At 43.7% G+C, this 15,702-nt stretch overlaps 1 protein-coding gene across 2 annotated transcripts in view; it reads right to left on the bottom strand.

Annotated features, from left to right (window-relative positions):
- TBC1D30 (TBC1 domain family member 30) overlaps positions 1-10,245 on the bottom strand; it is a 30,927-nt gene extending 20,682 nt beyond the window's left edge. The window contains exons 1-3 of one of the 2 annotated variants that reach the window (XM_065048574.1): positions 9,597-10,245; positions 3,764-3,825; positions 3,303-3,368 (exon numbers count right to left, since the gene is read on the bottom strand). In XM_065048574.1, the coding sequence (XP_064904646.1) occupies positions 3,303-3,368; positions 3,764-3,825; positions 9,597-10,158 (690 nt within the window). In that variant the 5' untranslated portion in view covers positions 10,159-10,245. The remainder of the gene's footprint in view (positions 1-3,302; positions 3,369-3,763; positions 3,826-9,596) is intronic. The other variant, XM_065048576.1, reaches the window with a different exon arrangement.
- Positions 10,246-15,702: the final 5,457 nt, after the last annotated feature.

The following is a 15,702-nucleotide window of genomic DNA, read 5'->3' on the forward strand; positions in this document are numbered from 1 at the left end:
CCTCCTGGTCAGTTCAGCCCTTCTAACCTCATAACCAGCAATGAGGTTTATAAAAAGGTAACACTGCTGCAGGCATTCCTCAAACTCCACCATGGATCCATCTCCTGGAAACCCCACAGAAGAAATCTAGTGGTGCTTTTCTCTACCAGAGGTCTCTTCTGGTCAACTTTGCAGAAGAATAGTGTCCAGTATTAAGCATTTGGGACTGATCTGACAGTATCACTTGGATCAGAGTAACTTACTCTTACAAGAGGGCTTCCTAAACTGCTGGTGCTACAGGGACTTCTAAAACCAAACATTTTGACTATTTTTAAAGCCTAATAATTACCAGAGCGTATTTATGCATCTGAAAAATAAAGGCTGGACCTTTATTAAACATTTGAAAAGTTCCCCAACTATGAAAGACATGAGGGGTCATACAATGACAATATGTAACAATAAAGGATCTTTATTGGAAAGGAAATCGAAAGAAATTATGAAAGCAAACTGGTTGAGTTTTATATCGGCCGTTAAATTACTCAAGTGAGAAAAGCAATTCAGACACTTCCCACAGACTTAAACACTTAGACAGTTGTGTGATGGAGGAATTTATGGACAGCTCCCAGAATCTCATGTTTTTTGCATTTAAATGTCTCTTCCCACACTTTTGCAAAGCCACCCATGCAGAGGAATGCCACTGTTCTGCCTCCCAGCAGCATCTGGCACTACTGACACCCTGCTGATGTTGTTTGACTGGATTCTTTATCTCTGCCAGCCCCAGAAAACAAATGTCACATGCCACAGCAACAATGCAGATGTCACCCTGCTCCTTCTGCTGCCAGCAAAGGAGGCAATCGGCACGCTGTCAGCACAAAATGCTTCTTTTATTTTGGTATCAATCTTAAAATAATTGGGAAACCGGGGAATGGCAGTGAAAAGACCACATCCCTTTTCTTGTCACTATTTCTTTGGTTAGCATCATGTGGTCACACATGAGCAAACACAGAGAAAGGCAAAATGAGAAGGAGAAGACAGAGATCTGAGCTGCATGACCATAGAATCATGGAATAATTCTGGTTGGAAAAGACCTTTAAGAATATCAAGTCCAACCGTTAACGTACCACTGGCACTAAACCATGTTCCTAAGAACCTCATCTAAGTGTCTTTTAAACCCCTCCAGGGATGGTGACTCCACCACTTCCCTGGGCAGCCTGTTTCAATGCCTGACAACCCTTTCCATGAAGAAATTTTTCCTAATATCCAATCTGAACCTCCCCTGGTGCAACTTGAGGTAATTTCCTCTTGTCCTATTGCTTGTCACTTGGGAGAAGAGACCAACATCCTCCATGCTAAAAATCTCCTTTCAGGTAGTTGGTGACAGCAATAAGGTCTCCCCTCAGCCTCCTTTTCTCCAGGCTGAACAACACCAGTTTCTTCAGTCACTCCTCATAGGATTTGTTCTCTAGACCCTTCACCAGCTTCCTTGCTGGTGGCAAAGCACACCCTCAGCAAGTCTGCTGATGACACAAAACTGGGAGGAGTGGCTGATAAGCCTGAGGGCACCTTGGCAGGTTGGAGAAATGGGCTGACAAGAACCTCATGAAGTTCAACAAGGAGAAGTATAAAGTCCTGCACCTGATGAAGAACAACCCCAGGCACCAGTATCCACTGGGGACCACCCAGCTGGAAAGCAGCTTTGCAGAGAAGGAGCTGGAGGTCCTGGTGGACACCAAGTTGACCAGCAATGTGCCCTTGTGGCAAAGGCCAACAGCCTCCTGGTCTGCATCAGGCAGAGCATTGCCAGCAGGTCCAGGGAGGTGATCCTTCCCCTTTGCCCAGCACTGGTGAGACACACCTGGAGTGCTGGGTCCAGTCCCAGGTTCCTCAGTACAAGAGAGATACAGAGCTACTGAAGAGTCCAACAAGGGATCACTAAGAGGATTAAAGGACTGGAGCATCTCTGCTATAAGAAAAGGCTGAGAGCTAGGACTGTTCAGCCTGGAGAAGAGAAAGCTCGTGTGGGACCATATAATTGCATAGAAATACCTGAAGGCTCTTCTCAGTGGTGCCCAATGACAGGACCAAAGACAACGGCAACAAACTGAAACACAGGAGGTTCTGTCTGAACATCAGGAAACACTTTTTACTGTGAGGGTGACCAAGCACTGGCACAGGTTGCCCAGAGAGGTTGTGGAGTCTCCATCCCTAGAGATACCCAAAAGCCATCTAAACACAGTCCTGGGCAATTGGCTGTAGGTGGCCCTGCTTGAACAGTGGGTTTGGACCAGATGACCTCTAGATGTCCCTTTCCACCTTAACCATTCTATGATTCTGTGACCTCTCCTGCTCACATACCACAGAAAAGTTCCTGAGAGACTAATTGGTGTGTTGGAAGAGAACACTTCAGGAAAGTAAAAAGGCTGTTAGATGGATATAACAATATGCCGGAGTCATAGGTTAAAAATAAAATCATAGTGGTGTGAGGAAAACAATGCTGCTGTAACTCTTCTATTCCTTTTTAAAAATTGGGGAGAAGGAAATGGTTTGGTTTAGAAAGACAACCAAAAGAAAATTAATAAGATGCATTGAAAAGATATGGAACTACAAGTATTTTATAAAGTTTTACAAATATTCTTTTTATTAAAATTGCATGTTTAAAGTGAGATCATGTGAATTATTTAGCTTCATAGAAAAGATGAATAGACATACCTTTTTTAGGCTAGGGAACTTCAAACGTTGTTAAAGAAAGCAATAAAGTAAGTTTAGCAAAATCCCAGTGGACTCTTTCCTACAACAATAATTTGGTGCAATTTCCCATTAATGGTGCACTCTGTCATTCTACATCACTCCTGACTCTGAGCTTCCCTAATTTAAGCAATCTGCTGTTCCCCTATCAAATGTTTCTACAAGTATTCTTGACAGCACCAGCACCTATCAACTTCACCTTCATAAGTATGACAGCCTACACTGGAGATTTGCTCTCCTTTCAGTTGATCTTCAGCTGTGGGGGCAGCTTCACTGATGCAATTCCTTGAGACTGACAGAATGAAGAAATAACATATGCACCAGAATAAGTTACCAAAGCCTCAAGCAGAAAGAGCCCAACTACTGAAAACACCATCTTTACGTGTCTTCTCAGTCTCTCCAGCTGCCCTGTGAGGTTATCACTGAATAATGTAAACCGGGAAAAAACCCCAATACAACTTGAACTTAAAACTTCTAAATATTTGTTAAAAAACACTCATAATATTGATGTCATTCACCTCTTCTCTCCTGAGAAACTGACAGGCAACGTGTCCAACAAAGCATACAGGTCTACCTACCTTTCTCCGCCATTCTTTCGGTATGCCTGTCGGCAATCTGGCCACTGCTTTAAGTGCATCATGCCACTAAAAGCAAAAACATCCAAAAATATAGAAAATCCACCACTAGCTTAATGCAACAGTATAGCAACATTTACAGCACTGCAGACATGCACATTCCTTTCATTTTACTGCACACATTTCAAAGTTTAACTGCATAATCCACTCACAGGGAAGAAATAGATTAATTACTTAATGATATAACAAAAATGTAATGTTCTAGGACACAAAAACTTATGAGATATCTAAGTAAACAATGAAAGCCTCTTATATTTTCCAAATGCTAATGGAACAGCTCTTGATGCAATTGCAAATAATACTCTGACATTATGATGACAGATGCACTTTTAAACTAGGGCAAGCACCTTGATTGAAGAGAATCCAGTCCTTCACAAACTCAAGAGAAAAATGAATCAAATTACCTGCTGAAAACCATTTTGACCTAAAGATGGTTCAAGAGTGAATTTCAATTTTGTATCAACCCCTGGAAACAAAAAGAAAAAAAGTAATCACAATCATTCTTTTAATTTAGCTCAGAAGATAAAAATAAAAACCACACAACTGAAATAAGAACAAAAGATTTCAGCTACATGTTTCAACAACTATATTTCAACTTGTTTCTGTGATTTTTTTGTCTTCACAGTGGATTCGAGGCACATGTTAAGTAATACATGGACAAAAATGTTTTTAAAATGCAGTAATGCCCTCTTTAGTCTAATGATGTACTTCTGCACAATTCATTTCCGTAAAAATCATGGAGTTCACTATTCTACAAACTATATTTTTACTCTGCAAACTATGATATGCATCCACACACACACACAAAAATATACATATATATATCCATATATATACAGATGCAAAGCATTTCCTTCCATTTGTTTCAACTTCTTGACATTAAAATCACTCAATCCTAATTTCTAACTTTGCAGTGCTAAAATTATTTTATTGCTTGGAATATAAATTTTTATATAGTCCCTCAGAATGCAAAGCACATTTGGTTAGTATTCTCATTTAAGCTTAGATTTTATTTTAGCTGCATGAGCAAATGATTTTCATTGCTATAAAGCACTCCTGCTATTAGTCTATAAAACACGGTGTTACATAAAATGCTACTATTTAAAGTTTGGCTGTTGTCTGGATGCTGATTGTGGTGCTGGGTACACCAGAACAGGTAGAACAGCAACACTTCAAATGGGCTTTTCCACGCCGCGTCTCAAAGGGTCAAGTCTTTGGTCCTTGAAGCACCGCTGTCCAGGGTGGTGGTGCTGAACACCACGACGCATCCCATCCCTTCCCCCTGGGCTTCTGCCGTAAAGCATAAAGCCTTTCTTTGTTTTTCCTCCATAATTTATATATTGTTCCATATTTTAAATTATGTTATGAAGAGCCTCTTTTCTTTCTAGAATATCGAGCCAAACGGTTTTGAATATACATTTTAATAGCCACGTATATTTTAAAAGAAAACCAAAACCACACATATTTTAATCCTGCAAGGTCACGAGTATATATAATCCATGCTAATTAACTCGCCAGCAATACTTAATGCTTTGGAGGAATAAGCCTGTGGGTCTGACAGAAACCCAAACTGTAGTGGCATATGCTAGTTATGGAATGTAAAATGCCTTTCAGCATTCGCATACTAATGTAGTGATAAGTAATTTTAAAGCCTTACTGCCTGATAAATATAAATTTAAAGACAAAGCCTTCTCCTTCAAGGTTGGTTTTTTTTTTTGCCTTTGGTGCAGGGAGAGGGAAAAGAAAGATAGATAATTCACACAAAAATTAGTATTGTGTAGAATTTTAGGATTTTAGAATTGCATCACAGATTTAGGGATCGGTGCTTCCATTTCCCTGCTTCAGATTTAAAAGACACGCTTGTCAGATCTAGAAAAATAAAAGCTTTGAACCATAATAGAAATGTCTTGAAAAACATTAAATCATTAGCGGTTATTCCTGGAAGTAACTGTTTATTAGTATTCTTGCTCACAACTCTATGACACTCAGCAGGGATTTCTAACAGATAAATCTTTTCATAATAATTCAAAGCAATGTAACAATGCGAGTAACCTGCTAAGATACAATTTTATCATGTTTTCTGTAAATGCAAAAAAGTGAGTCTCATTCCCAAGCAATCTAGTGGTAAATACTAGAAAGCCCTAATACATACAAAAAGATATCATGACCAAGAACTCCTTTTGTTAAGTCAAGAGGTGTTGATGGGTTATCTAACACTGCCTTGCAGCAAAGAGGCCTTCCAAAATAATCATGTATTCATTACCAACTCAGCAGCCAAATATTAATCACTTTCCCGTTTTCTAAGACTTAAAGATCTCAGTAACAACTTCCCTCTTTGTCTTATAAATTTAAAAGGAAAAATGCACGCAGAGACAGCCAAGTCTGCAAAAGATCAAGCATAGTGAGATATAACTACATGAACATCATGACCACAGATCTCACACAGGGTCCAAGAGAGCTGTGTCTCTTGATTAAATGAGACTGAAGTGACACCCTTGAAACTCCATCTACAAAAGCTTACTAGATCATGGCAGTCAATTAAGACAGGTGTGACAATTACTAGAAATTAGAATAATGTAAAATTACATGGTAACACCAGAGTACATGGCGCTCTCTCTTCAGTATGGTGAGGAACCCCTCGGTCAGGCCATACACTGTAACCTCTCATAGAAGCTCTGATGTCTTTGTCCCCTTACCTGGTCCCAGTCAGAAACATTCCAAAAATCAAATTATGTGATGATTTTATGAAAGGGGAGGGAAAGTGCCATGGGGAGTGAGCCACAGACCATACAAGAATGGTTCCTCACTCCTGCCCAAATTAAATAATTTACATTTCCTGAAATAAAAAAATTACAACCTTGATCAAGTAAAAAGAAGCTGCAACACAAACAGTACAGAGGGAGCCAGGAAAGGCTACTCCCACCCAGGACCTTCCTGGGGCATCTGCAGGAGGGCAACCAGCAAGCTGGGAGTAGCAGCTCACTGCCTGTTACTTGTTTCTGGCACAAGAACCACCTTGCTATGTGCAGTTTCTGCACTCTTCATCAAATTTGTCCTTGGACTTTAGAGCTTCAAGAAAATTAACGCCTATCCCTATTCCAACCTCTCTTGGTTTCCCAGGCCTTCCTATCTTAATTTTTTGCTAACAAATCTCCCACCCCTGCACATACTTCTCTTTCTGCACTCAGTCCTGTCATTTTCATGCTGTCCGCTCTTGCCTGGATCATCACCAGCCTTTCCCCGGGGCCTCCTCCCACGTACCATCTTTTCTCCCTTACACTTTCATCATGTGCTACGTGTTACCAGCAACTCCCTTTAATTCTGTATTCAGTTGATTTTCCCCACAAACTAACTTGGATTCCCCAGTACCTTCTTCCCCACTCAGCATCCCACACCCATCCAATCCTACCACAGACCTTCTATACCCATTTTCACTGTATTTTCTCCTTTTTGTCCATCCTCTATCTCTGGGCCACATTCCTCTCCATTATGTAAACACCTGCTCTTGCATAAAAGACATCTGGGGGGAATTTTTCTTTCCAGCTCCTCTGCATGGACAGCCTAGTTCCTGCTCTTGGGGACTGTAAGCGCTGTCACTACAACTCAGCCCTTTTACATCAAGGCAGCCTGGCTATAGTGTCAGTTGACATACTAACTATTACCTCTACGTCATAAACTTTCAACTGATGCTTCATGCTTAAAAAAACATATTAATCCATGTATGCAGGAATGTGTTGGGAACACATATGAATTAGCTCTAAAAAGGTACAGTTGTTTGGCACCAGCCCAATTTCTGAAGAGCAGCAGAATGCTGCAATATGGCAAGTTCAATGCCCTTGCAACCAGGTCACCTGAAAGCACTGCAAAAAAGGCTGTTTAAGGGAGAAAAATCAAACCAAAACAAAACTACAACACAACAACTAGCACCGTTAGCTTTCCCATGTAAAATACACTACGACTCCCGACAACAAAAGGCTGTAACAGGGAGAACGATACCCCTAGGATTCCCAAACCCTAGTAGACTTGCACCACATGACCAAACCGTAGCACAGGACCACATCATGAGCCAAACAAGGGGAGAAAAAATGTTGTGGTCAGCCAAAGTACCTGGGTGAAGGCACCAAATCCCCACTCTTCACCAACATTAAACAAAATGATGGGCCAAAGTCTGGGATTTCTTCAGAAAAAGCATAGGAAGATGACCTGTTCTGATGTATGTATATGAGCTACAGCTTCAAACTTACACAGCACATCACTGTAGGTTCTTGGCTGTACTTAAAAGCAGCTGTTGAAAGCTCTCCCACGGAAAGTCAATAAATATTTTATGGAAACCAAACAAGGAAAAAGGCCTAAAGTAGATTCATGTGCAGTGGGAGTCCAAACTTAGGGGAAAAAATGGCAACATAAACTACCACCTTATTGCTGCTTGTGGTTCAGGAAGATCCTTAGCCTCGCCCTGTAATTTATCTCTAAATGTGGGGTTTTGTTTGTAAAAAGAGAAATAAAAGTAACATTCTGAGTAACTCTGCATGACATCACTTTTGTCAAGAGCCAGAGCTCATTGGGATGTATCAAAACACATCTAAAATCTGCAGTTTACAGAAACTCCACAATATGAACAGACATCTGATACAGACACTAATAAAACCTTAGGTGCCCCATCTCCATCACTGTATGAAAGCACGCATCCTGAGTGGCATTATTTACTTACATATGATCAATATGAAAACCCCAGTTCAGCAGGATTTCCTAGCTTTAAGACTATGGCATTTGTGGTTATGACTCTGATCATCTCCCCCGGGCTTTGTGGAAGTATAAATAAAAGAATGTCATTATCCAGATAACATCATTATCTGGGGTATTAGAAGACTCCTGCAGGAGCTAGGGTGCATGAGAATAACGAGTCAGGAAATGTCCCTAATAACAGCAATCTCATAAACCTATATGTGAATATATCTGAGACCTTATCAATAACAGCACCCGAAACTCACCTCAAACACAGAAGCAGTCACTGTGTGCCTGACACACACACAACTAGTACAATGGGAAACTGAATCTTAAGTGTTTCTATGCTTTGTGCTCTCGTTTAGTACAGCTCAGGCTTGTGCATTTTGTAATGCCTAGGATTAGGCAAAGATCAACAGTGTTTTACCTGCAAGTGACAGCTCTGACACTGCAAATTGAATTTAAATTTCCAAGACTTCATAAAAAACAAATGATGCAAAATTCGGATGTCAGACAACTAGAATCTAGCATTCAGTAATGATGACCCACCAGTGCTGAGACCCCACTTCCCTGGAGAAAATGCACATTGCTGGCTGACCACCTGGCCCTTACAGGGTTTTGGTACTGAAGCAGGATCCAGAAAAAAACAGCTGCAGAGCTGATGCCTTTCCCCTGAGGAAAGGCATGGTTACCAATTTAGACAACACCCTACCGCAGACAAAGGCCGGGCAGCAGGAGGGGGCTCTGGCACGTCAGGAGTTAGCAAATATAGCTGTAAAGGTGTGGCGAGTCTGAGGGGAGACCGCAGGGCCCTGGCGGCTCGGTGGTGACTGGGAGAGGCCGGCGGAAAGCGGCGGGGACGCGGCCCGGGGGGAAGAAGGGAGAGAGACAGCAGGTACCGGGCACGGGCAAACGGCACAAAAGCGCTGGGAGGCGGCGACGCCTTGGGAAGGAGCGGGGAAAGGAGCCGGGAGAGCTGAGGAGGAGCGGAGCCGCGATCCGCCGGCTGGGGAGAGCGGTGGGAGCCCCGCGGAGAAGGGGCAGCGCGCTGCTCCTGCGCAGGACCCGCGGACGCCTCCGGCCCCCTGCCCGGGGCCAGCCTGGCTCCGCTGCCCCCGCCGCTGGTGCCTCCGCCGGCTGCCCAAGCCCGGGCGGCCTCGGAGGCCCCGCTCCCCTTCCCGAGGCCGGCCCAGCCCGGGCGGCACCTCCGCCGCCGCGCCTCAGGCCGCGGCCACGGCTCCTCAGGCAGGCTGAATCGCGCCGCAGCGCCGGCCGGCGCACCGCGGCCATTTCCCTCGGGCCGGTGCCGGCCGCCGGCCACCGCCCCCGGGGCGCGTCCCCCCCTCCCGCCGCGCCTACCCGCGGCCCTCATCGCCCTCCGGCCGCGTCCTCCTCGCCGAGCAGCCCCCGCGGGGAGGCAGCGGCCCGGGCCCCGGCGCTCCCCCGCCCCGGCTAAGCCGCTTACGGGATTGCAGCCGCCGCGTCGCCGCCCCGCCGCGGGGAGCGGGTTACCTGGCTCCAAGGTGCAGAGCAGGCGCGGCGCCGTCCGGGAGATGCAGCTGCGCTTCTTGAGGACGTTGCTGAGGATGGTGCCCACGCCGCCGCCCGAGCTCTGCCGCTTCAGGCATCGCCCGCCGCGCCGCAGCGAGCCCGTCAGCCGGTCCTGCCGCATGGCAGCCCCGGCCCCTCGCTGCCAGCGGTGCCCGAAAGCTCGTCCTAGGGCGGCGGGGCGGGGTGCATGGCGGGGTGGGGGGCCCGGACCGGGAGGCGCGGCAGCGGCTGAACTGGCTAGCGGGGATCTGCAGTGCAGAGACAGCAAAGTCGAGGTGCGGGAGAGAAGAGGAAGGACAAGGAGAGGCGAAAGAGGGAAAAAAAAAAAAAAAAAAGAGTTGCTCCCGCCCACAATCCGAGCATCACTGACTGAATAAACCAGCAGCTTCTCCTCCTCCTCCAGCACCACCTGGGATGCAGCAGGCGAAGAGGAGCAGCAGCTCCGGGTAGAAATAAAGGGCGCCGGGGCGGCAGCGGTGGGGCTGGGCGGCGGCAAAGGGCTCCAGGGCTGCACAGGGACCATCCGGCCGGGCAACACTGACACGTCTCACTCGGCGCTTGTTAACAGGGGCAATATCGAAATTTCCGCCGAGAATGAAACACCCATCAAAGAGACTTCTCACGTTAGAGTCTGGCCTCCGGCTGGACGTGTGTGGATAGTCCCGCCAGCCTTTCCAGAAAGCTGTGCTGGGAAGGAGTCCCACGAGCGCTACCAGAGCACGGCGAGAGCGATGGATGTAACAGCCCCTCAATGCCAGGGCGGGCTGGGGTCTGGCCCTGCGGCCAGGGCTGCTCAGGGACAGCCCCAGCAGCAGCAAGTGGGCTGCACAGCTTCTGTGTTCCTGACTCTCCAGCACAGGGACTTCAAACATCCTACACAAAAATAACAGTTTTTTCTGTGGATCTAAACTGCAACTACACTTATTATTAATGATGTGCCATGCACTAAATTGTTAAAATAAACTATTCAACAGCATTTTATTAGATGCATTTTCCAGTGCTATTATTTGACATAACAGCATCTTTTTAAAAGGGTTCAATACAAAATTTCAAACTAGTGGCTTGAGTGACAAAAAGGAAAAGTATTTGAAATGACAGCTTTTAATCTAAAATCTAAATCTAAATTACTCAGTGTTTCTATGGAAAGAGAGCAGGTTTATCACAGCACATTAGTCAGGCTCAAAGACCAGAAGTCTGAGTCTACCTGCAAACATCTGTGGCTTTGAAACAAAACCATCTTTTTAATAAAGGAGCAAATTGTTAGCAGCCATGTGACAAAGATAGGAGAAAACTGGCAACAGATAAGCAGTCAAGTCAATTATATAAAATATACACAATATAAAACACAGAAGCAAGCCTTTTATTTTTTTAAAGATCAGTTATAGCTATCTTTAGAAGTTACTTTTTCAGAGAACTGTGATTTCAATCATGCCTCTTTAAATATCTGGTTTGGTTTTGGAGAAAAATCACTACATTTGAGCTGCTAGCTTGCACTCTGAATAGATAATTAAGTCTGTGTGTCGGTGGTTCTTTTTTTAACAAAGGTGACACTTCCCTGCTGATGTAGATGATGCAAATCACTTTATTTCAGTGCCAGCTGGAGGTGATGATTTAGTGGTTAAAGCACCAAATTTGAAACAAATGAATCTCCCTAGGTGTACAGATTGTACTAACGGGACTATAAGAGAAATACATAAATTCAGAAATAACCATGTAAGCTCTTTAATATTATTCTCCTTTTTGTTGAGAACCATACGCAAATAGCACCACATCATTCTTGGATCATTTCAGAACTGGCTAACGCAACACCACATGCTCAAAGGCTCAGAAGCCATATCCAAAGTTTCAGGAACCACTGTTATCCATACAGTGAATCATCCCACTAAACTGAACATAACTGTACGTTACCTTCAATTTTTAAACAATTACAAATCCTCTCTAAGACGTCAATATTTAACCGATGAAAATAACCAGCCCTGTAAGTGAGACTTTGGTGTCATCATCACGGCTATTTCTCCTACTTGTCATCTTGTCACTGTATAAGAAAACTGGAAACAACCAGGACAATCATTCTGTGACATGGGACATGGCTACTTCTAAGGACCATCATACCATTAAGGATGCTTTCCCACATGCCTGCCAATTAATCCAACATTGATCTTAAGAAAAAAATGGAAAAATGAATGTCAGGAGACAAAATTAAGAAGCTAAGCCATGCTAATGGGTTTAATGACTGACTGGATCATTGGCACAAACGGATTTTAGAGATATGGATAAGCCTCCCATTAAGCACACATATACATATTTTAAAGGCAAGAGCCCAGCTTTTATAGAAGTGGCTGGCATTGGGTTCTCACCACTGATCAGGCAAAGCCTCTAGACGTGTTCTGCACCACTCCCTGGCCTTGCAGATATATGAGCATAACACTGCGTGTCAGCAGCTGGTATAAATTTGCTGTATTCGCCACTGTTAGATTGGAAATAGTCTTCAAGGAGGGGGAAGCTTCAAAGTGTATGGAACATTACAGCTCACAGACAAATGACCACAGTTTCAAGTTGGTGAAAATGCAACAAATTTGAACCTAGAGATGTTACCAGCCATCACAATTCTAGTTTGATCCACCAATTGCAAAGAAGTCGGGCCATATTCACAAGTCCTCACCTGCAATTACTGACAAGACAGGCAACACTCAGGAAGTATTATATTTGGGGAAAAAAAAAATCAAAACGTTTTGGCCAGCCCAGATATTTCAGCTTCAAATAATTTGTAATTATCAACTTGAGACTTTGCTTTTCTGTCTCCTGTAGTTCATATACTCTCTACCACACAAGAGAGTCACTTTCTGAAAACCCTTACCTCCTCATTTGTTATCTCTCTGAAGTCTTAGCACCACCTGCTAACCATGCCTTTTAAAGGTCAGAGCATACGTCATACAAAATACTAGTTCCCACGTATAACTTGCTTAGTTGTTACAGTTGGCCTTATGGTGATCGGTCCTATGATCACTGCCAGACTTTGACATAGAGAAACCAAGTCCATTCACCTTAAAACTCCTCATTTATCAGCCCACTTCTCTTCTGTCTGCACTGGGATAAATGAGGTAAAAGGCAGCTAGAAAGGGAGAATGTTGCTGCCCCATCTGCTTGTGCTCAGAAATGGGGCCACACACCAGTCTTGATGTTAAATAAAAGGACACGTTTGTTTGCACAGAGCTTTAACTACCCAAACTGAATTGCCACCTCAGACACCGCAGGTGAGCAGATGCTCTGATCTACCAGCCACCTGTAACTATGGTGTGGATCACCAAGCACAGAGCCTGTAGCACTGTTGCCCATACCCACAGTTGCATGAGCACATGAGGAGGGAGTCTGTGGGTAAGAGTGGATAGACCTATCTTATACAGAAGAAGAAACATGATTTTGGACTAACAGAATCAGTTCTGCCACCAAGCTGGTCTCTGCCCACAGACAAGTCATCCAGGGTTGTCTTTACTGAACAAAGCACGGTTCCAGAAACAATTAAAACAAAGATGTTTTTCTACCTTATTTGTGCTTAGAGAAAGTTCGTTTTACGCACTTTCAACAAGTAGGGCTCAGGAAAATGATGCTGTGTGTTGACACACCACAGTCTCATCAACACAGCATGAATATTTTAAACTTTTCCATTGCATTAGCCATCATTTGTATCACTTTGTACATAAACGTCACAAAAGAGGTCAGGACCTCACTGTGTCCTGTATTAGATATCACAGACAAAAAGAGCAGAGACAGTCCTTGCCTACAAAGGTATTCACTGCAAATATAAACTACAATGGACAGGAAATAACATCTATGATTTTCAGAAACAGAGATTTAAGATTTAAATGATTAGTCTCAGGAAGCACACAGCAGATCTGAGAAACAAATCCAAACACACTCAATTCTAGCCCAATGCTTCCTCTTCCTTTAGACTCCAGGCACACAGCCTTCTTACTCATTTCCCCTTTCAAAAACTGACAACACAGTAAGTACTCTTCAACAGCACCTTCTCTTGAAGGAAGCCCTAAACCAGCCCATTTGTTTTTGGAGGATTTAAGGCAAACTAGAGAGGATCTGGGGAATTCTTTCATTAGAGTGTGCTCTGGCCATCAGGCCTTGCTTATAACTGTCTGAAAGAGAATATTGTCTGCATGTTGTTTAGCCATTGAAGATTTAGCTATTGAAGATTGATCTTATCATTAAAATAGCACTGCTTAGTGTAATGTATATCTTCCAACAGAAAATTAATCTGCAAGACTATTGCTCCTATAAGAAGCTCACAGCTGCATATACCTTGTCACAATCAAGATTTTGCCAAGACAGAACTTTGACTCAAGATTCTTTGTTATGACTCTAGCGTTTTTTGGTCACTCTTCCCCTTCTTTCTCATACACACTAGCCACTCCTGCGTTCTATACTACACATGTACACACATTAGGACAGGATCAATGACTGCTGACAGAGGCAGAGAAGGTCCCTTCAATAGAGCCAGCTCTCCTTCACCCCAACATCATCTACCCACAAATGTATACTGTAATTTATCTTTTGGGAGTGATGGACAGTTACACCTAGTAAGTGTACTTACAAGTTGAATAATACTCATAATCGTATTGCTTCTTGAAATTTTTGGCATATAAGATACACCCTGAGAAGTGTGCCAAACTTTTCCAACATCAGTGAAAACACTTGAGATATCATATATCTGTAATGAAGGCATCTGTAAATCAGTTGTGAAAGCAGTTTCTAGCAGCTTACAACACAATGTGATGGAGCTGTGACGACCAGTTTCCATCTAGGGAAGCACCACATTTACAGGCAGTGAATCATCGCAGGTGAGGCTGACTGCAGTCCCTCAATTTGTAGGTTGTTCTCAGAGTGGCATGAGATGCTTATGCAGTAGAATCATGTGGGTGAGAATATTAAGGCCCTCAAAAGCATCATAGGTTGCTAAAACAGTAGCACAAACATGCCTGTAACCCCCTTGAACCTGCCTGTCACCTTTCTCCATTTGTGAAGACATAGCTATTTCCATGAATGAGGGAGGTGCAGAAAGACTCGACATGTGTAGAGTACAGGGCTGAGGCAGAAACAGCAGAAGTGCAAGTACTTGTCTCCTAGACCCAGGCACAATCCGGCAGAGTACAAAGACCCTACTGTCCTGTTGTGGTTTAGCCCCAGTTGACAACTAAGTACCATACAGCTGGTTGCTCACTCCTGCCCCACTGGCAGGATGGGGAGGAGAATCAGAAAAACAACAAACAACAAACGTGTTTTGCAACAAAAACAATTTAACAGAAAAGCAAAAGGAAGAGGTAAACAATAACAACAATAAAAGAATATACAAGTAAGGAATACACAATGCAATCACTCACCACCTGCCAATGCCCGGCCTCCTCCTGAGCAGCAATTTCCTCCTCTGGCCTGCTCCCCTAGTTATATACTGAGCATGATAGTATCAAATATCCCTTTGGCTAGTTTGGTCAGTTGTCCTGGCTCTGTCCCCTCCCAGCTTCCTGTGAAAATTAATTCCATCCCAGCCAATCCCAGAACATTTCCCCAAGTTCTTTAGCAAACCACTCAGCAGAAAGTTATAAACTTTTTAAATCCATCCTTACAACACAATCACACTGAAAGCAAGGAATATGTTTATGTTCAAATGTTCTACATCACAATTAACTCTCCTCACTGTATCACAAACTCTCACTATCACACCATTAAAAAGCTGGTATTCTGCAGCACCTGGAGTTCCAAGGCAAAACTGGTTTTGAGGATGGAATAATTAAATTTGCTGATAATGCAGCAACTCTGAGCACACAAGTGACAGCAACCAGTAGCAATGCGCTAGGTACAAAGGGTGACCTATTCCACTCCAGGCCCATCACTGGGAAGTGACTGTTCCCAGGGCTTAACAGGAGAGAATTGAAAGAATTCCTGAAAAGTAGAAACCAAGTGAAGTTTTTCAAACATCATGTCACAGATCAAAGGCACCTCAAATATTTCAGAAAAAAAAATCTGCCCTGACATTAAAAAATAGATGTGATGCAGAAAC

The sequence above is a fragment of the Columba livia genome, chromosome 1 (assembly GCF_036013475.1).
Source record: "Columba livia isolate bColLiv1 breed racing homer chromosome 1, bColLiv1.pat.W.v2, whole genome shotgun sequence".
Taxonomy (NCBI): domain Eukaryota; kingdom Metazoa; phylum Chordata; class Aves; order Columbiformes; family Columbidae; genus Columba; species Columba livia.